General features: G+C 40.8%; 1 protein-coding gene across 1 annotated transcript; it reads left to right on the top strand.

Annotated features, from left to right (window-relative positions):
* Positions 1 to 925: 925 nt before the first annotated feature.
* LOC127850188 (tigger transposable element-derived protein 4-like) lies at positions 926 to 23,921 on the top strand. Its single transcript, XM_052383057.1, has 7 exons — positions 926 to 968; positions 2,808 to 2,869; positions 8,188 to 8,457; positions 8,560 to 9,336; positions 9,368 to 9,688; positions 11,631 to 11,690; positions 23,739 to 23,921. The coding sequence occupies exons 1-7, from the start codon at positions 926 to 928 to the stop codon at positions 23,919 to 23,921; spliced, it is 1,716 nt and encodes a 571-aa protein (XP_052239017.1).
* Positions 23,922 to 25,209: the final 1,288 nt, after the last annotated feature.

Raw genomic sequence — 25,209 nt, 5'->3', positions numbered from 1 at the left:
ATGGTAATTTTGACAATATATTAGATAAGATATTACTTTTAAGCAAATTCGTCTGCTATTCTTTACATAAAATTAAAACCAATGTTTTTATGTCCCCCACTTTAGTAGTGGGGGACAAATTGTTTTTGCCCTGTCTGTTGGTCTGTTGGTTGGTCTGTTGGTTGGTTGGTTGGTTTGCGCCAACTTTAACATTTTGCAATAACTTTTGCTATATTGAATATAGCAACTTGATATTTGGCATGCATGTGTATCTCATGGAGCTGCACATTTTGAGTGGTGAAAGGTCAAGGTCAAGGTCATCCTTCAAGGTCAGAGGTCAAATATATGTGGCCAAAATCGCTCATTTTATGAATACTTTTGCAATATTGAAGATAGCAACTTGATATTTGGCATGCATGTGTATCTCATGGAGCTGCACATTTTGAGTGGTGAAAGGTCAAGGTCAAGGTCATCCTTCAAGGTCAGAGATACATGATTGCGATATTTACATCTGTTGGGGTTGCACTGAAGGTTTCTCTACTGAGTTACCTGAGTGCGCACTTCATGCGGCTTCTGTCTCTGTACGGAGGTGTCTGCGTGCTTTCCCCAATACACATCGTCGTCGGCTGCTGCGTGCTAGGTGCAGCAGAATAAAATAACGAGGACCAGCACAAGGGGGGAGGGTTTTGCGGAACCCGGATACTGTTAGCCCGATTTTTTGGGTTTTCAAAAAGGGGGATTTAAATTCGTCCATATTGTTACCTTGTGGTTACAGATGATGGTTTTACTTTTTAGAGAAGGCATACCATTCCGTCATTGATTCAGATAGCGTGCCCTTCCAGCATTATATGAAGGATTATGTTGTTGCTGTTTTACTGAGTTCTAGCATGTCCGCCCGTTGCCGTCCGTGGCGTCCCCACCACAGGCCATAGACCAAGGGGTCAGCATGGCGATCGCCGAGGTGCCCAGTCGGCCAATGATGTCCTGTGGTGAGGTAACTATCGGTCGGTTGTTATATCATTGCTATACGGACGGGTAACGTGTGATAATTTTATATGTATGTGGTTGTTAGCTTAGGTACCTGAGTGGATACTTAGCTTGATTGCTTTTTTTTGAGTTTGTTTAAAATGTTGTTGATACTTTTCATTATATTTAGTTCGTGTTTGGTGAACGAGTGGCACAGGCACCCGTTTTATTATCCCAAATGCACTTAACGCGTTTTGTTTGTATACATATTTAGATATTCTGATAGGCTATAAGGGGGTTATTTAGCCGATAAGGACGCGAGGTTTTTTATTATGCGTGTTTTTGATATTCTGATCTATTAGTTTAAAAATATCGGTACATTTCTATTCAGAAAGCGTTAGAAACAAAGTACGCGATAGACTTAATGGACAATGTCTTGCCTATAGCTGTTAGAAAGCGGCATTTTCATTGGTTGACAGTATTTAAAAGCATGGCTCTGATTGGTTATCTCTTTCACGTCCGCGCAAACGCAAGTAGGTCAATCCGTTTTGGGATGAAAAATTCACACAAAGAACGACCTTGACGTGGCGTCTGCTCTTGCATGGACGTGAAAGAGACAACCAATCAAAAATTTTGCGTCTGCTCTTTTGCAGTTTTAAAATGTAAACAAGGCAGAATTTCATAAGGAAATGTATGAAATAAGAAGGAATAATTACATCCATTAATACTTGAATGTGTTTAATTTTATTATGATTGGTATATTTTATTAAACTACTATGAAGATGTTATATTAATATTATTATTATTATTATAGTTCTGATCCCACTTGGCAGCATTAACAGCTATTTTTGGATTTAATTCAACTAAATATTTAGAATAAGTAAAATTCTCTATTGAGATTTTGATCGTTATGAGAATGCGACTTTCTTTATTTATTTTCTATTATAGGGGAGGTAATTAAAAAACGTTAAAGGATCCAAAATTAGTATTTTTTGTAAATAATTTCGTTTATTTTCAAGATATTGTTGGCGTAAAATTATGTTGTTAGTGTATAATCTAACAGATATTGAATCTGGTGTACGAGGGACAATATATTAGGTCAGAGATTTGAGAAGTGTATATTCTTATCTATTATTATCAGCTCCCTCGGTATCTTCTCATTATTGTGAAGTACTATAGTTTCATTTTTTATTTTAACAAGGCTTTCGCTGTGAAAGCTTGTATAGGAATACTTTAATTGCGCGATTCAAACGTGATGTATCTAGTGTAGTTATATTTTATTAAGGTATCCCGTGTCTCGTAAGAATTTGAAAATATGTTGCCTTACAATAGAGTCGATTGCTTTCGGAGGCATAAGCAGTAGACCTTGATCAATTTTTACAGTAATATTTTTGTATGCTGCTAGTACTCCTGCGCTTAATTCTAGTCGCTGTACTGAGTTTTGCTGGAAATATAAAGAATAGATGTTCGCGAGTGTCTGGGATGTTGCATTTTGGGCACAGAACAGTTTTGTAGCAATCACCGTGTAACCTAGTCACCCTAAGACTCATACGCGTATGAGCCCTATCTTCTTGTTTAATGGGGCTATAGATATGGATCTTATGGCTGGGGTTAGTGATTAGTGGTAAATCATGCTCAGCGCAGTATTTTGACCATTGGCTGTCCTGTTCATTGTACGCTTTTTGGTTGATAATGGCAATAAGTTTGCGTGCGCTGGGTTTTAACTCAGATAGAAGGCCTTCTTGGGATCCTATCTTGGCAAGTTTAACGGCGTATTTGTTGTCCTGGATGCCTACATGACTCTGTATCCATATTATTTTAAGAGATATGTTTTTATTAGTCAGTTTTGTGATACCTTTTAGAACTGCGTATATCAAGTCTGGACGCGTTTTCGAGGAACCTGCGTGTAGTGCTTGCAGTCAGAGTCAGTTAAAATCGCGTAGTTTGTTTGTCCATGAGTGTCAAGCGTGTTTAGCCACATTACTGCGTCGTTAATTATTGCTAGTTCGCAGGCAAATATGGAAAGTTCTTTTTTAAGTTTTACTCTGTTGTGGTGGATAATGGCATTTTGAGGGTTGTATACTACGTACGCAGCGCCGGCTAGTTCTAATGCCTTGTTTTTACTACCGTCCGTGAAAATCTGTGTGTACCCGCTGTATTTATTACTTATATAATTTAAGGCTATGGTTGCGCTATTGGAGTCGATTTCGGATTTTTTAATAAGTGTTGAAAGATAAAAGTCTATGTCTGGTTTTAAGATTTCACTTAGTCTGTAAAAGGTAGGTGGCTGAATTTTAATTTTGTTAATTTGATAGTATACAATAAGTGCTTGGACATTTCTTGCGTACGGGATTCCAATATGATTTTTTGGTTCTTCGGTAGGCCGGGTCTACGGTGATCTTTGAGTTGATCGGTAGGGTATTTTCCATAGGATTTGTGCGCGCATAGTACTTCATTTGATTTATTTGCCTTTGTTGGCCTAGACCAAGCATTCCACACTCGAGATGGAGTAGAACGGTGCTTGTGGTTTTACGCGTGCCCGTGATTATTTTGAGTGCCGTATTTTGGAGAACTTGAAGCAGTCTATCGCTGGCTGAGTTATATGCTATGCTTCCGTAATTTATCTTTGCCCCGATAGTGGCTTTGTAAATACGCATAAGTGCTTTTTTGTCTGTGCCCCAGTTATTTTTTTGGATGCATTTGAGAAAATGAAGATCTTTCTGGCAGCGCACTGTTAATTTGAGGATGTGTTCTTCCCATGTTAAGTATTTATCAAATGTCACTCCCAGGAAAGTGTCTAGGTACGGAAGCGGAGTGCCACATAGTGTTAATTGCGGAAGTTCTGCGATTTTTCTAGATGTTGCTTTGGATGCGCGGTTTGAGAAAACAATTGCTTGGGTTTTAGAGGGATTAATTTGAAAGCCGTATGATGCACTCCAAATTTCTATAGCAGTTAGGGCTTTTTGAATTTTATCAATTGCTAGTTTAGGCGATTTTGAGGTGGTCCAGATGGCACTTTCATCTACCAAGAGGGAAAGATTAATTTGATCTGTTTTATTTTGTGCATTATGCTTATGCATTGTGCGTTCTAGCGTATTCATTGTAACGGAAAATAATATGGGTGAGAGGACACTTCCCTGGGGGCAGCCGTTTGTTGTCTCGACCGTTTCGGAAGTCGCGTCATGTAATCTTACTTTTATTTTTCGCGTTGTGAGGAAGGCTGCGAGCCATTTGAGCATGGCGCCCTCTATACCTAGCGTATGCAGCATATGAATCGCATGTTCATTCCATAGTTTATTGAACATGGCAGTGAGATCTAAGAAAACGGCTGCTACCGATTGGCCGAGAGTTTGAGCTCTTCTGATGTCGGCTTTGAGGCGCACTACATGGTCTTCGCACGAGTGGTGAGCTCTACACCCTGATTGATTTTTCGAAATTAGGTTATGTATTTCAAGATAAGCGCATAGTCGAGGTTTAATCATTTTTTGCATTAATTTTGTGAATGCTGATGTTAACGAGATCGGCCAGTAGGAGGCTGGAGATTCTTTAGGTTTATTGGGTTTAAGGATCGGTATAATTGTTGCCTCATGCCATTCATTAGGGCGGGTGCCTTCAGCCCACAATTTATTGTATAAGGCGAGGAGCTCTTGTTTTGCAGAGAGAGGGAGCTGTTTCAGTATTTTGTAATGGATATTATCATCACCTGGCGTGCCATTTTTACAAGTAAGCAAGGCTGCTTCTAGTTCGAATAAGCTAGAAGGAGAATTGTATTTGTGAGTTTTGTTCTGCGTATGAGATTCGAGCCATTCAGGAAATTCAGTCTTAGTTTTAAGTTTTCGCGCAATGAAGGCTTGAGAGTAGCCTTCGTCGCTGCTTACAGTTTGGTAGTGGTGTACTAAGGCCGTAGCTTTATCTGCGTTTGTTATGAGTACTTCATTATTGATACGGAATATTGGAGTTATAGGAGGCTTGCATACGGTGTACTTGAGCCCAAAGTTCTTTGCTAGTGGTTTTATACGAAAGATTGTTACAGAATTCGTTCCAGCTATCTAGTTTTGCTTTTTTAGCTCATCTATTTTTTTAGCTCATCTATTTTTTGAAAAAAAATTATGAGCTATTGTCATCACCTTGGCGTCGGCGTCTGCGTCAGCGTCTGCGTCCGGTTAAGTTTTGCGTTTAGGTCCACTTTTCTCAGAAAGTATCAATGCTATTGCATTCAAACTTGGTACACTTACTTACTATCATGAGGGGACTGGGCAGGCAAAGTTAGATAACTCTGGCGTGCATTTTGACTGAATTATGTGCCCTTTTTATACTTAGAAAATTGAAAATTTTGGTTAAGTTTTGCGTTTAGGTCCACTTTTTTCAGAAAGTATCAATGCTATTGCATTCAAACTTGGTACACTTACTTACTATAATGAGGGGACTGGGCAGGCAAAAATAGATAACTCTGGCGTGCATTTATACAGAATTATGTGCCCTTTTTATACTTAGAAAATTGAAAATTTTTGTTAAGTTTTGTGTTTAGGTCCATTTTATTCCTTAAGTATCAAAGCTATTGCTTTCATACTTGCAACACTTACTAACTATCATAAGGGGACTGTGCAGGCAAAGTAATGTAACTCTAACTGGCATTTTGACAGAATTATGTGCCCTTTCTATACTTAGAAAATTGAAAATTTGGTTAAGTTTTGTGTTTAGGTCCACTTTATTCCTACAGTATCAAAGCTATTGCTTTCATACTTGCAACACTTATTAACTATCATAAGGGGACTGTGCAGGCAAAGTTATGTAACTCTGACTGGCATTTGGACTGAATTATGGGCCCTTTATACTTACAAAATTTGGTTAAGTTTTGTGTTTTGGTCCACTTTACCCCTAAATTATCATAGATTTTGCTTTCATACTTGGAACACTCGCAAACTGTCATAAGGGTACAGTAAAAGGACAAGTTGCATAACTCTGGATGTCATTTTTATGGAATTATGGCCCTTTTTTGACTTAGTAACTTTGAATATATGGTTAAATTTTGTGTTTCGATCCACTTTACTTCTTGAGTATCCAGGCTATTGCTTTCAAACTTCAAATACTTTCATGCTATCATGAGGTTACTGTACCTGGCAAGTTGAATTTTACCTTGACCTTTGAATGACCTTGACTCTCAAGGTCAAATTATTAAATTTTGCTAAAATTGCCATAACTTCTTTATTTTTGATTAGATTTGATTGATACTTTGACAAAACGTAACTCTTACCTGACATACCACAATAGACTCCACCCAAACCATCCCCCGTGCCCCCCCTCCCCCCCTACCTCCCCCCTGAATCCCCCCCCTATTTATTTTTTTTTTTTTTTAGATCATCTCACAAATGACCACCACACCCTCACACTATACCCCCCCCCACCCCCAATTTTTTTTTAAACGGTTAAAAAACACAACTATTTATTTTTATTATTTTATGTTTGAAATACCCTCCAACCATCGCACCCAAGAATCCCCCCCACCCCCCCTCCCCCCACCCGAATCCCCCCCTCCCTAATTTTTTTTATTTTTTTTTAAGATCATTTCACAAATTACCACCACACCCTAACACTATACCCCCCCCCCCACCTCACCCCCCCCCCCAATTTTTTAACCAGGTTTAACGAAGGAAAAAACTGGTTATTAGATTGGCGAATGCGGGCGGGCTGGCTGGCTGGCTGGCTGGCGGGCTGGCTGGCGGGCTGGCGGGCTGGCGGGCTGGCGGAATAAGCTTGTCCGGGCCATAACTATGTCGTTCATTGTCAGATTTTAAAATCATTTGGCACATTTGTTCACCATCATTGGACGGTGTGTCGCGCGAAATAATTACGTCGATATCTCCAAGGTCAAGGTCACACTTTGAGTTCAAAGGTCAAAAATGGCCATAAATGAGCTTGTCCGAGCCATAACTATGTTGTTCATCGTCAGATTTTAAAATCATTTGGCACATTTGTTCACCATCATTGGACGGTGTGTCGCGCGAAATAATTACGTCGATATCTCCAAGGTCAAGGTCACACTTTGAGTTCAAAGGTCAAAAATGGCCATAAATGAGCTTGTCCTGGCCATAACTATGTCATTCATTGTGAGATTTTAAAATCATTTGGCACATTTGTTCACCATCATGGGACGGTGTGTCCCACGAAAGAATCACGTCAATATCTCCAATGTCAAGGTCGCCACGACTAAAAATAGATTTAAAAAAAAAAAAAAAACTTACAAAGGTGGTTAATTTTTTTTGGTCATTTCAAAAGTTCAGTTTGAGTTTTCTCCCTTTATCAGATTTTTTTTTCACAATGAAAACCTGGTTTTGTGACAATTTTGTCCCTTGTTTTTTTTTGAAACTGTTAAAAAACACAATTATTTTTATTTTTTATTTTATGTTTGAATTACTGTCCAACCATTGCACCAAAGAATTCCCCCCCCTCCCCCGGGAATTTTTGAAAATGAGAGTCCCTTCACCTTTAAAAAGAAAATAGATGAGTGGTCTGCACCCGTAAGGCGGTGCTCTTGTTAATTACTTGTTTTACTGTAGCGCGGGCTTCTTTAAGTTTTTCATATTTGGGGCCCGTTCTGATTCCGATGCATTTTTTCCTGCATTTTTCGCGGTACAGTCCACTCTCGTTATGTCGACATCGGATATCTCGATATTCTCGATATGTCGAAGTAAGCTCAATGTCCCAACTTTTTTCCTTCTTTATCTATATAAATAAATATCGGATATCTCGATTTTCGTTATGTCGAATAATTCAATATGTCGATATAAAATTTTGTCCCGAGTCCCGATTTTACATGTATTTACTGTGGTTTATCTCGAAGTGCGAATAACTGTCCCAGTGTCGGCAAAAGGTGAGAAAAATTTTCTTGGATACTTCACCGCCCCGCTTTGCCCGGCTGCTCCCGATACTGTGCGGTAGGAAACTTTAACATCAATTAACTGCAATTAATGCACAGCCTGCCGAAAGGACGAAAGACTAATTGTTTTTACAAACAACATTCCAAAATGCATTGAGTTATATGTGTGCGTATATAAACCGTGGCAAATTTACAGAATGTTGTTCTATCATTGAACTCGAACAGTCATTATTATGGCTAACTTGAAAGAATATTTTGATTTGTAGGTCGAGCAATCCAGAGAAGGACCCAGTATCGAACCTGGGGGGATATCTGGATCGGCCAAGAGGGGGACTTAGCGGAAGCTTGAGAATAAGTCGTTTAAGGCAAAGTACGAGGCCATCATAGAAGTCGAGAAAGGTCTCAAGACCAAGAAGAAGATAGCAGAAGAGTTTGGCATCCCACAAAATACGCTATCAACGTGGATTAAGAATAAGGACAAGATTAAGGCGAAATTCCTGACCGGCAATCTCGAGCTCGCAAGAAAAAAGGTGCGGACAGCAAAATTCCCTGATATAGAAGCGGCCCTACTAGCGTGGTTCAAAAACGCCAGACAGCAGAATACACCTATCGACGGCGAGACCATGAGGGCAAAGGCAAGATTGTATGCTGAGCAACTCGGCGTCTCCAGCACCGAGTTCGACTGTTCCGGCGGCTGGTTAGAGTGATTCAAAAATCGGCTCGGCCTGTGTATGAAGAAAATCAGCGGAGAAGCAAACTCTGTAGACAAGACCGACGCAGCGTACACCATGTGGCAGTCCCGGCTACAGACTATCCTAGAGACTTACGCTGCCGACGACATTTTCAACGCCGACGAGACGGCCATTTTCTACAGGGCACTGCCAAAGAAGACTTTAGAGTTCAAGTCGATAGCGTGTCACGGCGGAAAGGCAAGCAAGGAACGGCTGTCGGTCATGGTCTGCGCCAATATGAGCGGCACAGAAAAGTTGCCTCTGCTGATCATCGGCAAGTCCCTGAAGCCTCGCTGTTTTCGGAGCATCCATCATCTACCGACCACCTACCGGGCAAACAAAAAGGCGTGGATGACGTCACACGTGTTCACCGAATGGCTGAGGACCCTCGACGAGAAGATGTTCCGAAAACGTCGCAAGATCGCCATGATTGTAGACAACTGCCCCGCCCACCCGGACGTCTCAGACCTGAAGGCTATACGTCTCGTCTTCTTGCCACCAAACACCACCAGCATCACGCAGCCGATGGACCAGGGCGTAATCAAGAACCTCAAGATCCACTACAGAAAACGTGTTGTTTCCAAGAAGCTGGTGGCCATTGAGAACAACGACACAGTGGTCATTACCGTCCTGGACGCAATGTTCATGCTCAGAGAAGCCTGGGATAGAGTCACACCAGCGTCTATTGCTAACTGCTACAAACACGCCGGTCTCAGCGCAGACCCGACGGCAATCAACGAGTTGGACTCGGACCAGGAAGACCCCGAGGACGACATCCCACAGGCACAGCTGATCCTTGCCTATGGTTCTTCAGTCAACAAGCGAGTTCGTCGACTTCGACAGGGATGTCACCTCGACAGAATCACTGACGGATTCCGACATCATCAGCGACGTCATCAATTCCAAGACAGCACCAACCGATGAGTCCGACGAAGATGATCAGGATCCTGCACCAGTGCCTGTCACTGCGAGCGAGGCACTGAAGGCATGTGACTTAATCAGGCGCTATCTTCAGCAGCTCTCTTCGCACTCCGACGGCCAGAGGAAGGCCGCCGACGTGGAATTGATTGTTCAGAGACAATTTCTGCAGAGTGTCTGTTCTAAGCAGAAGGGCATAACTGAATTCTTCAAGACTGTATCTAGATCTGGGGATATTGAGTAATAAAGATAATAAAGACAAGTCTTAAAATGGCTATTTATTTATTATTTTATAGCCGATTGAACTTTGCATTTCAAACTACAAAATGTTCAGTATTCTGGAACGTGATTTACGCATGTTCAGATGGAAAACCCTCGTCTTGAATGGACGTCAATTGTATCATAACTATAAATAGCAACATTACCGGATGTTTACTCGACAGTTTAGAAAAATTATAACCGCATGTGTTCATGCAATTATGTAATACTTAAAACGTCATTTTAAGCATTTAAATTTAATTATGCCTCGTAAAACGCATTTACATGTATATCAGGTAGAGAGTATTACGCCACAAGGTGACGGCTTTAGTTAGACCACTTAGCAGGTATATTTATGTTAAAAACAAGGTAAATATTCGTCTTATTTTTTCTTTAAAAACGCCAAATCGGATATCTTGAACTCTCGTTATCTCGATATTTTTTCTTATTCCCGCCGACTTCGACATAACAAGAGTGGACTGTATTTAATTGCGGCTTCACAGTCCTGGTTCCACCAGGGTACTGAGCGTTTATTTTTTTTAGGTTTTTTGTTGGCTATGGGAGTAGAATTGTCTAGCGCTGTCGTGAGTTTATTTAGATAGGAATGGAAGTGAGTGTTGGGTCAGTAGTATCTTCGTTGGGCAGAAATTCGTTATTGCAGGGGTTTTTTTTAGAGAAAGGGGAAGACGCTGGACGCTGGGTGACAGGGGAAAAAAGAGTGCAAAAGAGACATATTAGGGGAAAAAATAAAAACTGTTCATTTCAATGTCTATAACTCGTTAAAAGAGGCTTGTCTCTGTCCTTTTTGTTCTTAAACACATTTAACACGTATTAAAGTCAAAGTTCTTAATAAAGTTGCAGGTGTAGATCTTGATAATGGGAAATGTTTTCAACTATATTTCTGTACTGGGGCCGGGGGACGATGTCAATTTTGTGATTTCAATTTCATGATGAATGGGTTGACGATCTTGATCTGCTACAGTATTGGAAGGGAAAGGAGCGGCAGCTGCCGATTGTCTACTTTCACTTTCACAATGTTCGATGTTGATTACCTCAGAAACCTGCTGGGTTATAACGGTTTTCGATGATTCTTTCTTAGAAAATGCCTCGATGCGTTCAGTATCTTCCGAGTCCGAATGTTTTATTTTGTTTGTGTAAGAACGCCAATTGTGAGACATATTTTTTCTGTTTTCACGTTTATATCTTGGCTTGCACATAGCCCGGATGAAAATTCAACTGGTTTCCGGTAATTAATTGACGAAACACCGTTCTCACGCAAGACCGGTATCCAGTAAAATAGTCACATGATTATTACGATTAGTTGCCCAGTTTATATGACGTAATTTAAGAGCTATATTTAGAATAACTGGGATTCCCAGATTTTTTGTTTTCGTCTGGAGAGAGAGAGAGAGCGAGATCGTTGTACATGGTGCAAATTGGATAATTGTCGAATGCCCAAAGGAAAAATAAACATTTCTTTGAGAGAAAATTTATAATTTGGTGAAAAATGATATTTTTGGTGTGGAAATTGTATTTTGAGGGGAAAAATTCTGGTAGGGGAAGACGCCGAATATTGGCGTCACTTTCTTAGTAAAAAAAACCCCTGTATTGCATTGAGCTTTAAAGTTATTCCATTGATCAGGTGAAGCTTTATGGATTTTCCACTTATGTTGTATTGACGGAAGGGTGTGTTCTATTCTAAGTTTTAGATTCACTACGATAGGGAGATGGTCGCTACCAAACAAATTGTCGCGTACATTGAAGTCGCTTATTGCTTGTAATTTAACTGACGTAAGGGCAAGATCGATCGCGCTGTCAGTATGGTCCGCGCGGTCGGACAGTCTCGTGACCTGTCCGTCGTTTAGGAAATTGAGGCTTGTGTTATTTGATAATTTTAACAGATTTTCCACATGATCGTCACATCGTGGATCGCCCTCGGGGTTCCAGCAAGGGTGCTTAAGGTTAAAATCGCCAACGATAATATTATTTTGTCTATGGTCTAAAGATTGGAAAATTTTTGAATAGTTTTTGAGAGTGTTTTCTGCAGATTGAGCGTATACACATTGGACACGAAAGGACAGGTGTTTAGTGAGGTAGAGTGTGATGGCACACGACTCAATGGGGCAATCTTGATTAATCTTGATTTCGGTAAATGGGATGCCCAATTTTACATATATAGCTACCCCCGTGGCCGTTGCCGTTTTTCCTTCTATTGATCTCACGGGTTCTTGATATCCTTTTAATTGAACTTGTTTATTTTTTGCTTTTAAAGTTGGTTTCTTGGATGCATATACACTGTAACTCCAATATAACGCGCTCCGTTATAACGCTGAATCCAATGTAACGCGGAGGATGCTTGGATCCCATTTTTTCTCCAACCTTCCATTTGATTTCTGATTCAAATCCGTAATATGCAACTTCATGTATTTTCAGACAATTCAAAGATGGGGGCAATCACATGTTGATTGCTTTATTCAACCGTCCGTTGAACCGATTATAATCGCCTCGAGGTTAAACAACACCGACAGCTAATTAGTGTTAATCTGTTGTGTAATGTCAATAAAGGTGTGAACAACTCGCGTGTCGGTGTTTATTACAAGTATTCCTCATCAGAGCGGTTCAGTGCGATAATTTTCATAAGTTAAGTGCAAGCGGGATAGTTATACAATTAAAGTAATTCAAAACGATTGAAACATTCTTACTTTGATATGGTTGCAGTTTGACTATATTAAATGAGCGACTGTGAAATATACTGCCTACTGTATAAAACAACTTTTTCTGTCATTTCATTATCATTCTAGTATTATGTCATTTAATCTTTCAGTCCGTGTATAAAAAATTAAATAAAGGCAGACGATTTATTTACATGCGAACGCAGTGTACCGGTAATTGTTAACAGAGTTTCACTTTCATTTTCGCGCGGTATCAGAAAGTCCCCGGGAAACACGTTTTTTGCATGCGTATGACACAATAAAACATTTTTTTGTACATGAGTCATATTGCATTCAATCTAAATTTAAAGTCGCTCGTCCAATGAAAGCTCTGCCCCATAATGCACTGTACTCTTAACACTTCTGAAAATGGCATATATGCGTACGGTTGTGTTTACGAATTTCTTAAACATATATCGTTCATTAATGTTCAAGATTATTAATTTTTAAGTGATGTTGCAATTTATTGGATTATCAGATAATTGTGCACATAAGAAAAGCGGTATGTATACTGTTATCGATACGATTCGGTTTATATGCATGTATTTGCGTCAACACAGCATGGCAATATACATGACCTATATTATAGGCTATTCTATACCTGTTTTTTTATAGCGCCCTGCAGTAAATGAGCTCAAAACCTATAACGCGGATCCGTTATAACGCTGTTTCGCGGCTTGGACCCCATTGACCGCGCTATATTGGAGTTACAGTGTAACATGTATCTCATTATTGTTTACATAATTTTGAAGCTCATACAATTTGTTATTGGTATCATGGCAGCCTACCTTTCGGTAATTACAATACGGTAAGATTTGAAATATTATTAGTTGCTGTCGTAGCCATTGAGGGGCGTGTAGTGGTGGATTGTACAAGGTTAAGAGGTTGTAATATTAATATAAACCGTACGCGTGACGGAAGTATATTGGGAAAGGCGGCGCTATTTATTCAATAAATATGCAGGAAGTACTATCTCCAGGAAGTGAGATTCTCAAATATGAAACACATAACTTGAAAATTCACATTAAAACACAATATGAAGCAAAAGATGAAACAAAATAATCAAGAAAACTTAGCTGCTTCAAACTTAAATGTAAATACACTCATCGACTTTCTTGGTGAAGAAATCGGTTCCTGTTTAGATCCCATCTCACATGGACCCCTAAAAATGTCAGCCTTCGAACTGTTCCATTAGTGCCGGAACCCGGGATTGAACCGGGGCCTTTAGACGACCGTTGCGTAAACAATTTCAGTCTAACGCTCTTCCAACTGATCTATTCCGTCTGACTACTGTGATGGCGATGGCGCATGATGAGAGGATTCGGGCGGAACCGGTTCATGCTAAGTCTATTCCTGTGTAGGTGTAGAGGCGAGCTCTCATTGTTTTTGATGCCAGTCATTGCGTTGGTGTTGTGTATGTCGTGGTGTTTGTTGTTGTTGTTTGGCAGTTGTCGGGTTGTTTGTGTTATTTGATTGGTTACGGGTTTGTAATTGTTTGGGTTGTTGTGTGGGGTGGAGGTTCATATCCTGTTTGAGTTTTGTGGTTTGCTCGGGCGCTGATGATGGATGCACAGGCGGTGTGGTTTTGACGGTGAGATGCTCAGCCTCTCTTTTGGGGAATTTATTTTTAAGTATTGCCAGTATTTCGGCTTCGGATTTACCTACCAGCTGTTTAGCTATTTGGTCTAAGTTGGCGCTGGTTTGTTGTTTTCATGTTGTTTAGGTAGTTGTTTGTCGGTCACAGGTTTTTGCTATTTATCGAAGTTTGATATTTGAGGTACACAGTGCACCCTTTATACGCCGCGCTGCGGCCCCCACCACAGTTTGCGCCCCTAGATGTACACTCCGCGTGCGAGTAGTTACCCGTATGTGCAATGCATGGCCGAACATCTGGCATTTATAGCACCGGAGGCTAGCGAATAGTGCGGGCTTAACGTTGTGGCCTGGGATATTGTTTTTCTTGCGTTTTCTATTTTGAAGGTAACCGTTATGAAATCATTACGTAAACCACTATGGACAGCTTCGACATTGGGCTTAGATTTGAGGTCATTTTTAAGCTGCTCAACGTTCGCGTTTTTGGGTACATGAATTATACCTTTGCCTAATTTGGGTTGCTCAGTCAGTCTGAAATAGTAACTGCCAAAGGAGAATTGGCGCGCTTTATGGATCGCGTCTTTTCTTATGTTGAATAGCAGTCCGGACTTTAACTCTTTGAGAGGTTTGAATTGTTCAGTGCCGACGAACTTTACAAAGGCTTCACCAATTGCCTTGGCCCTGTTACGTGGAAAAATCGCCGCGACAGTGCCAAGACAAAGGGTGAGCCATATTGCCTGGCCAGGGCCATTGCTAGTAGATAGGGACCTGGGAGTGTCATTTGGTATCGGCAACGTCTTATCAGCGTGGGTTTGATTGTCCCTTGTGGAGGGAGAGAGTGTTGTAGGTGACGCGTCATTTGTGATCAAATTGTCCGTATATTGTGGGGAATTAGGTATTCGGGCTTGGATCCGTGTTATGCGAGACTGGTTTTTCGTGGGGCCAGGGGGTGCTAAGGGGTTAACTTAACGTTTCCAAGTCCATAGATATGTCCCCCATGTGGAAGGTAGATCTTTGTATCTTAGGTGTTACCATCAGCGTAGCGGCTACGTTTGCGAAAGTCTGCATTTGTATAGTTTTTGTTACGCGTTTCATTTTTCTCTTGTGGGTTAGTCTTAGTCTGAATGATTATCAGGCGCGACTAATTTAATCTAGATATTTTCTTTATTTACTTTTTTCCTAGTGACCGTTTAGGTTAGAAATGGGAGAGTGTTAGAGATCCAGCGGTATTTAGTCTATATATCTAAATTGGGTCACCAGAGGTGGTTTTTGAGACCGCGCGGGCGTGAAAGAGATACTTGTAGATGTATTTTGTATATAGCGGATTAGAGTAAATTGATGCGAAGAGTACTGATCCCGATTTGAAGTTTTGCTTAGCTTCCTAGTTGAATAACTCTAAAGTATAGATGTAGATTAATTATTTAAAGTTTTCACTTTATTAGTCAAAATATTAGCTTAGGAGAGGCGTTCGCACGCTACGAGATAGACTAATGGGGTTGTTTACCCTTGGGTCTTCGGTTAATAAACCATTGCCCGAGCACATTGCTTAACATAAATCTCTGGATAAAAAGGTCGAAAACGGCCATAAAATGGACAGCCCGATTTTACTGGGCTTTACCATTGATATAAATAGAAAACTTTGCAGTGTTGGTGCGGTGCCTTAATAAAAAAATCTATTGGTTTAAAAATATCTATACTTGTTCAAGAAGCGTTAAAAACGCAGTACTTAATAAAATTAATAATCAATGTCTAGCCTTAGTAATAAAGCGGTGTTTTTATTGGTTGACTGTATTTAAAAGCATGGCTCTGATTGGTTATCTCTGTTACGTCCCCGCAAAAGCAAGTAGGTCAATCCGTTTTGGGATAAAAATTTCACACAAAGAACGACCTTGAAATGGAGTCTGCTCTTGCACGGACATGACAGAGATAACCAATCATAATTATTGTGTCTGCTCTTTTGCACTTTTGGAATGTAAACAAAGCAAATGAAACAAGAAGGAATATTACTACTTGAATCTGTTTGAATTTAATATAATTGGTATATGTTATTTAAACTATTATGACGAAGTTATATTAACATTATTATTATTATTATTGTTACTATTGTTATTAATATTATTATATGTATGTTGTTTGTATTGAAAAGAGAGAGAAGGAGGAGGATAGCCCAATTTTTATAAGTATTGATGGTAAAAACACATACTATTATATGCGGTATCATCATTACTAGACGCATTGTTCGATATTTACTGCAATGGTTGTTGGAGTCTTTAAACTTTGTGATCTGTGTTTTAAATGTTAAATTCCAAATAGGATTATTTTTAGTATAATGCCTATAGAAAAGTAAAGGAATACACAGATGTGTAATATGTTTGAAAAATAAAAACAAAATAATAATATTTAAGGATTTTCCAGATCACAAAGTGGTTTAACATTGCCACTATATATTTACATACTTAGTAAAGTACCAGAATTAGGTGTATATTTAAGGTTTAAACGAAATGTCATACAACAAGATCTAATCGATGGGAAAATATGCTTATCTACGAACATTAATTATTAGGAATGCTAGAGCTTGATTTAATAGCTTTCAAATGGAGAGTGAATTGGCATGTAGACACGCAATTATATGGAAAAAAAAGAAAAGAGAAAGATAATATATAATAACACATAGGGAGTATAACTCTCAAATCTATATTAATGTTGCAATTGAGTATTGAGTTATTAAAAATTGTAATGTGTATAAATTTATGTATGTGGCTCAATGTTAAACACTTGCAGACAGGGAATATAGCCGTAATGCTCCAACGTAAGACCCTGTCTGTATGGAACTTAAAGAGGATTGGGCTATGGAGAAGAGAAGTCCCCCCAGAGTGGCGTTAAAACAATATTTAAAAGTAAGATTAGTAAAAAACCCTTATATGTTTAGGGTTATGACTTGCGTGTCTCCAAACGGTCACCTTGATAGGGCCACATAAAAATAAAGGGTAAAACAATGTGCTTTACAGTTAAAAATTTGACAAAACAACTAAATGTGTACAACAAGTACATTATTTACAATATGTACAGTACTATATGCGTTTATATATTTAAATTACAAGTTGCCACCCTGGAGGGTTGAAAGAAGAAGAGATTTTGGAAGTGTAGGCCGATGTGAGTGGGGGAAAAAAGCCAGCAGGGGTGATGTCACTCAGTTGAACTAAGGGAGGTAATTGTGGGGATGGAGTCTACAACGGTTGTTTCCCCAGGACCAGAGGGAGTGCACAGTAAATGAAAATAGTTTGTATACAATTGAAGGAAAATTGGAAAAAGGTATGATGTAAAATGGTAAAAAGACCAAATATTACCTAGATGCAGTAAAACAAACCCAAAAAGCTCTAATCCAACCAATATTATTTATATATTGGTGACAGCAATGGAGGAAATAGTACTTAAGTACCTTGTATGGTATGTAAAATGGCAATTAAACAGAAAACCAAGGCAATTTGCTATATAAAATAGCAATTTAACATTAAATTAAGGAAATTTGCTATATAAAATAGCACTTTTAACAAAAATTAGTGTAATACAGAGTATAATGTTTGCTATGGTGTAGAAATAGCAGTATTGAGAAAAAATTAAGGCAATTTGCTATATAAGATAGCAGTTTTACACAAAAATAAGGAAATTTGCTACACAAAATAGCAGTTTTAACAAGATTTAATGTACAATAATGTACAAAATTTGCTATGATCGAAAAATAGCAATATCAACAAAATCGACAATAATACCAAGGAATTTGTATTACCCTGGATAAAGCTAAATAGGGGTTTTTCATGGTATAAGGCCCTGCACCGTGCACTCCAGTCCGACATGGCTCTTTGAGTTTGAAGGGGAAAGGGTGGGGTGTCAAAGGGGAAGAGAGGGGGTGCAATGCAGCCAACAATCCCAGCTTACTGGACAGCCTCGTCCTTTCTTATAATAAGAAATGCCATAAAATATGATTATATTAAGATACTGAAAAATGTAAATGGTGGACTAACATCATACTCTCATAAAAAATGTATTAAAATAAAGAAGACCAGGTCAATACCATTGGCCTGATTTAGAAAGGGCGGGGTAGAACAATAAACCCATTAAAAACTAAAATAAAAGCTGTGTAAAAGAGACACAAATCCAACACAATTACTAGAATGCGTCAGTTTTGTGCAAAGATTACACAGTTTAAAGGAAAACAGTCACAAGACTGGCCTCCCCCAATGACCTAGATTTTGTCAGTTATCTGACAATCCAGAAGGTATTTGGCGAGGGCAGAGAAGACCAGGCCCCTAGCTCCCTTGGGGTCTAGAACGTTGGAAAGGTTTAAAACTAGTCCATGGGAGTGCAATGCAGCTTCGAGGTGGTCCCTCTGCACCTTTTGGTTAGGACAGTGCAGCAGCATGTGGGGCCCAGTGAGGGGTTCCTGGCACTCAGGACATGCAGGGTCTACACCGAGGACATTCTTTCCCGCGCCACCGGGTAATAGGGTGGTTCCCATCTTCAGGCGCGTGATGGCTCTGTCAAGCACAATGCTTGCTGAGTATCTGTCAGGCGGCCTGAGGGTTTTCGCGGTTCTGGTAAAAGTATGTCGACGGGAAGACAAATTGTCGGTCTGGAGATTCCACTCACCCACGACAAATTTCTTTGTCAGGGAGTAGATCTCAGTAACTGCTAGGGGTTCCCCAGCATATACGGGCCCCCTCAAGAGGCCCTCCTTGGCCTCCCTGTCGGCCTGCTCATTCCCACTGATGTTGACATGTGCTGGACACCATACTAATGTAACCTTTAAAGATTTATCTAGGCACTGTTGATGAAGTTCCAAAATGCTAGCTAAAATATCAGGCCTAGATCTGCTATTTATGTTTTTTATATACTCAAGAGATGACATTGAGTCTGATAAAATAGCAGTTTTATTAGGTTTATTGACCAATATCCAGCACAGAGAGTATTTAATTGCCAAAAGTTCTGCTGTAAAAATAGAGAGATTGTTGCTGAGCCTGTGCGTTTTTCTAATATTTTTTGAAGGAATTACAAAAGAGTTGGCTACCAAACCAGAGTTAGGGCATTTGGAGCCGTCAGTGTAGATTTTTAGATGCGCAGCATACATTTTATCTATAAGAGAGAGAGCTGCTGACTTGATGTGTTGTGGCAAGTCAGTTTTCATTATTTTATTAGAGATTGATAGGTCAACATCAATGGGTCCAAGTTCAGGGGGGGGGGGTTTGAGGGCCTCAGGTCTGCTACAGGTACCTTGTCGAGGCCGGCATCTTCAACCAGGGTCCTAATACTCGCACCAAAAGGTAGGGCGACATGCTTACGCTTAAGTATTTTCCCCTTGATGAAGGTGCCAGTCCCGACAAGTGTTAACGGTGTTTGAACCATGCCGAGACTTAGCCCTGGCCCAGAAGTTAAGGGACTGTTGTTTTCTACGCAAGTCAAGAGGCAGCACACCGGCCTCCTCCTCAAGCAGTGCACCCGGTGTACAGTTTAGGGCTCTCAGAGCTATCCTTAGGGCCTTGTGTTGAATGGCATCAACCATTTTTAGGGCGTTTGGCTTTGCACATGCATAGATCTGGGCTCCATAATCTAGCCTTGGACGAATAAGGGACTTGTAGAGTGTTAAGAAGCTATTTTTATCTGATTCGAAACCTGTGCCACTTAACATTCTCATTTATGGTCCCTTTCGCACCTTTCTGCCAAATATTTGAAGTGGTGAGTAAAAGGTAACTGTTTATCTAGGTACATACCTAGGAATTTCACCACTTTTTCAAAGATAATTTTGGTGCCGCCTAAATTTAAGTCCAAAGAGTGCTGAAATTGGTCGCCAAATAGTACTCCTACTGTTTTGGTTGGAGAAATTTTGAATCCCTATTCAATTGCCCATTTCCATATGGAGTCTAAGCCTGCTTGAGCCCTCTTTTGCAGGCGTAACATGTTAGACCCCTTTAACCAAGTGCCTGAGTCATCTGCAAACTGGGAGATAACCATTCCTGAGTCTTTTATGGTATCAGGTAGACCGTTTACGATGAGGGAGAACAGAGTCGGGGATAGTACGGACCCCTGGGGGGTTCCGCGGTCAGTTATGGCTACCTCTGATAACTCCCCATCAACCCTGACCTGGATTTTACGGCCCTCTAGGAAAGCTCTGAGGTAGTGGAAACAGTATCCAGTGATTCCATAGTCAGCTAGCTTTTTTAATATGCCAAAGGTCCATGTTAAATCAAAGGCGGCCTGAAGGTCCAAAAAAATTGCTAATACTGATTGCCCTTGATTTTTTGCAGAAAGAATATCATGTTGTAATCTAGCTAGCTGATCAAGAGTGGATCACCCCTTCCTAAAGCCAGACTGGAAGGGGTTTAGTATGTTATTTGATTCCAATAAGTGTTTTAATCTATTTTTGACCATTATTTCTAATAATTTATCTGCATGTGATAAACTTATTGGACGATATGAGTTTGGATCATTTTTTGTCCTTACCGGGTTTAGGAATTGGAATCACTGTGGCCTGCTTCCACTCGGGTGGTATCCTGCCTGTCCTATACACCTGATTGAATAGGTTAAGCCAAATTTTCAGAGTTATGGCTGGCATATTTTTATGTCCCCCACTATAGTAGTGGGGGACATATTGTTTTTGCCCTGTCTGTTGGTCCGTTGGTCTGTTGGTCTGTTGGTTGGTTGGTTTGCGCCAACTTTAACATTTTGCAATAACTTTTGCAATATTGAAGATACCAACTTGATATTTGGCATGCATGTGTATCTCATGGAGCTGCACATTTTGAGTGGTAGAAGGTCAAGGCCAAGGTCATCCTTCAAGGTCAGAGGTCAAATATATGTGGCCCAAATCGCTTATTTTATCAATACTTTTGCAATATTGAAGATAGCAACTTGATATTTGGCATTCATGTGTATCTCATGGAGCTGCACATTTTGAGTGGTGAAAGGTCAAGGTCAAGGTCATCCTTCAAGGTCAGAGGTCAAATATATGTGGCCCAAATCGCTTATTTTATGAATACTTTTGCAATATTGAAGATAGCAACTTGATATTTGGCATGCATGTGTATCTCATGGAGCTGCACATTTTTAGTGGTGAAAGGTCAAGGTCAAGGTCATCCTTCAAGGTCAAATATATGGGTCAAAATTGCGCATGTAATGTCACTTCTGCAATATTGAAGCTAGCAATTTTATATTTGAAATGCGTGTGTATCTCAAGGAGCTGCACATTTTGAGTGGTGAAGGGTCAAGGTCAAGGTCATCCTACAAGGTCAAGCATCATATAGGGGGACATGGTGTTTCACAAACACATCTTGTTAAACATTAAATATGCTATTTTGTCAGGCCCCGTGGCGGTGTTGCTCCTGCTGTTAATGGCACTTAATAATTCTGTAATAGTAAATGGTAAATTGAAAGGCGTGCTGTTGTCCCCAGGCTCATTTAAAATATTTTGGTGCTCAGTCTCAAACCGCTTTTGATAATTCAAAGTTTCAACGGGAAGGTTTGAGTCACTGGAGACAGATTGGAAGTGTCGTACCAAAAATTGAGCCTTTTCCCTTGGGGTAGTGGCAATTTCGCCTTTGTATTTAAGTAGCGGTACAGGGGTGAATGAATTTCCTTTAATTCTGTGAATTTTTTCACAAAAATCCCTAGTATTTTTCTTATTAATGATAGCTGAATCACAGAAATCTTTCCAATTTTGAGTTTTTGCGTCCAAAATAACCCGCTTTGCCTGATTTTCGATGGACCTATAATTAAGAAGATTATGTTCAGCGGGGTTCTTTTTAACCAGGTTTTCCGAAGGAAAAAACTGGTTATTAGATTGGCAAATGCAGGCGGGCTGGCTGGCGGGCTGGCGGGCGGGGGAACAAGCTTGTCCGGGCCATAACTATGTCGTTCATTGTCAGATTTTAAAATCATTTGGCACATTTGTTTTCCATCATTGGACGGTGTGTCGCGCGAAATAATTACGTCGATATCTCCAAGGTCAAGGTCACACTTTGAGTTCAAAGGTCAAAAATGGCCATAAATGAGCTTGTCCTGGCCATAACTGTCATTCATTGTGAGCTTTTAAAATCATTTGGCACATTTGTTCACAATCATGGGACGGTGTGTCGCACGAAAGAATCACGTCAATATCTCCAATGTCAAGGCCACCATGACTAAAAAGAATTTTACGGGCCTGTACCGCATTGGAGCACGCCTCATGCCACCACGGGACCCTATTTCTGGCTTTAACCTTGCCAGAGGAGACCGGTATGCTAAATTCCGCTATGGACAGTATCTTGCTAGTTAAGTTGTTACAAAACAGATTTGGGTCCTGGGAGTGAACATCTGCAAGGGAGAGATCTGAGCAGAGGTCCCTAAACTGAGCCCAATTAGCTTTTTCCAATAAAAAATTTTGCTCTCCTGAGCATTGAGCCTCAGTTCCCTGTGCAATATAGTTGAGCAGGGTAACCTGTTGTGGGAGGTGATCAGATCCCATGGTATCATTAATGGTTGCCCATGCAGACGCACTTGCTATCCTGGCATTAACAGCAGTAAGGTCAATGTGGGAGTTTAAACCAGTGGGGTTAAGTCTGGTTCGAGAACCGTCATTGAGCAGTATAAGATCTTGCTCGTCCAACCATTCTATTACCGCCTGACCTTCTGCATCTGAATTGATGGAACCCCAAGCAGGGTGATGTGCATTAAAGTCGCCTGTGAATATTACATCAAAGGGTCCTTTAATGGTCCTTAATTCCTTAAAGAGGCCGTTCAGAGTTTCAAGATCACATCCTCTTGAATATTAATTGACCAGGATAATAGGCCGGTTCTTGTCAATAACCAATTTAATTGCTAATGCCTCAATAACAGTGCTACCATCAGATTTAAATTGGTTGTTCACTCCCAGGTATTCCTAATTAATTGTGTTTTTAATATATATGGCAAGGCCACCGGCAATATTATGATTTAAATTAACAAAATTCTTAAATTCACAGTTATACCCAGGTATATGTTTTACAGTACTATTGAAAAATTTGGTTTCCTGTAGGCATAGGATATGGGTACTAGGGTTATATTGTTAATAAAATATTTTAACTCTGTAAATTTGTTGGCGGTAAGACCACCAACATTGAATGAAATGATCTGCAGGTTACTGTCCATAGTGGTGTGAAATTAACTTGCGCTTAAACTGATTTAATTTATGATGAGGAGATTTAACTCCTAGTTTATGGCCTGCACAGGCCCCTTTGAGTTTCGCGGGGGTCCTGGCAAGCTGAACAGGTTTCTTATTAACGGAGAGGGTACCGCTGGCCGGGGGGGGGGCATCCTGGATCTGCTACTATTGGAGGATCCCCAGTTCCAGAATGGATTTTATTAGTTAGGTATTTATCAGGGGGGATGACCTTTGTTAGTGATTCTCTGCAATTTTTGAATTGAGAATCAATTTTGTACGATATAACACGACTCCCAGTGGGCCTTTTCTGGTCCTTTAGTATCTCAGCAACCAGATCCGCAATCTCGCTGAGATATATTTTCCTATATGTGGGACCTGTTGCTGGCGGATCCTTGATTTTGATAAATGAGTCCTTCGCAAACAAGTAAAGTCTGCTGGTGTTGTCGGTAGGGGAGCTCATTGGGGATGTCTGGGAGTCGACCATTCTGGGACGGTTAGGGGGGACACTAACTAGGGGTTCCTCCTCTATTTCACAGACACCAGAGATAGATAGATTCTCCAATATGCTGGAGTGCACCGATACCAGAGAGTCTCTCCCCGTCACATTAAACATGGAGTCATCCGACAGTGTAGGGCCACTACAGGTGGTGTCCCTAGCACCGTCGGTCAACGTGGTGGACGGGGAGGACCCCCTGGTAGCAACAGGAGGGCGTCTCTGAGTGGGTGAATCCCCCTGGATAGGCGATACAGAAGGGGTGGTACGTAAATCAGGTGTGTGTTTGGATACCGGTTCCACAAAAGTAACCTTGGGGGGGGGATTCCCTATTAATAGGTTGAGGGGGGGGTACTCTTACCCACTAACCCCTCAACTAAAGGACATGACCTCTTGGTTTGGGGCATGATACTACCGGTAGAGGCATGTTTGGGTGATGACGTGGAACCGGTTGTGTTGATCGTGTTACGGGCGCCCACACTGTGGCTCGCAGTGTCAGGTGCAAATAGCCTGCTCTCCGCCTCGGACCAGGTGACCCCATAAAAATGAGCAAAGGTGGCTAAAGTGACAGCCTTCTTATAGGAGGGGCACCCCTGGTAGGAAGCAGAGTGCGGGCCGCCACAGTTGGCGCACCAACGTGTTTTGTTCCTGCACCTTCTCTGGCAGGTAGATCCAGCGCAACAGGTAGTAATACTAGAACATTTACCCCTGCTGGCTATGTGGCCGAAACCCTGGCAGTTAAAACACCGGGCAGGTTGGACCCGGCAGGGACGAATGTCAAGGGCAATATTAGTGCCCTTCACAAGAATTTTGTTAGGGACTGGAATAGAGGTAAGGAAAGATATTTTAACCAGTCTCGGAAAGCCAGGGGGCGCCGGGCGATAGAGGTCAACCCTTTCCAAGTTGGTTATAGAAAGTTCGGAAAGGGGAATCACAGGGCTAAATACAAGATTTCTTTGAAGTTCCATTAGTTCCTGACTCCGGGATCCCTGCTATAAAACCTGAAACTGACCTCATGTTTGAGGGAGATAAGGCCCGGACTGCGACGCTGCCAAGGTGGAAAGTCCCCCTAGTGAGAAGGGTAGCAAGCGCCTGAGCGGACTTGAGCTGCAGTAAGATGCAACCAGACGCAAGAGGCACAGTCTGCTCAACGAGTCCAGGAAGTTCCCTAGCCAAACACGAGGCCAGTTGAAAGATAGTAAAGAAAGACATAATTGGGCCTACACTTCCGACTGACTGGAGGAGGCACCTAAAGGGCATGGTGTTGTGGGTAAGGTGATGGGAATCCAACCCTCAAAGCGCCTCCCCTAGTAAAGGGGTCAGGTTCTTGCTCTGCCCCTTGGGTACTTTATTGTGTAAAGACATTTGTAGGAATTGAAGAAAATTGGACTGGGAATAAGGAAAGAATGACTTTTGCAATCGTAATCCTGAGAAAGTCAACCAATGATAAATTATTTCTAGTCACCGTTAATATCAAATAGCCTTACAGTAAAGCATAAATAACATGCACCGCA

The sequence above is a fragment of the Dreissena polymorpha genome, chromosome 1 (genome assembly GCF_020536995.1).
Source record: "Dreissena polymorpha isolate Duluth1 chromosome 1, UMN_Dpol_1.0, whole genome shotgun sequence".
NCBI classification, from domain to species: Eukaryota; Metazoa; Mollusca; class Bivalvia; order Myida; family Dreissenidae; genus Dreissena; species Dreissena polymorpha.
This window is presented reverse-complemented; position numbering and strand designations above follow the sequence as displayed.

Bases quoted from the DNA above. Each gene is read 5' to 3' on its own strand.
- LOC127850188 (XM_052383057.1), top strand. From the start codon at position 926: ATGGCGATCGCCGAGGTGCCCAGTCGGCCAATGATGTCCTGTG. The intron at 9,337-9,367 runs GCACAGCTGATC...ATGGTTCTTCAG, and splicing joins CCGAGGACGACATCCCACAG to TCAACAAGCGAGTTCGTCGA. The intron at 11,691-23,738 runs GTTAAAATCGCC...TCTATTTCACAG, and splicing joins TTCCAGCAAGGGTGCTTAAG to ACACCAGAGATAGATAGATT.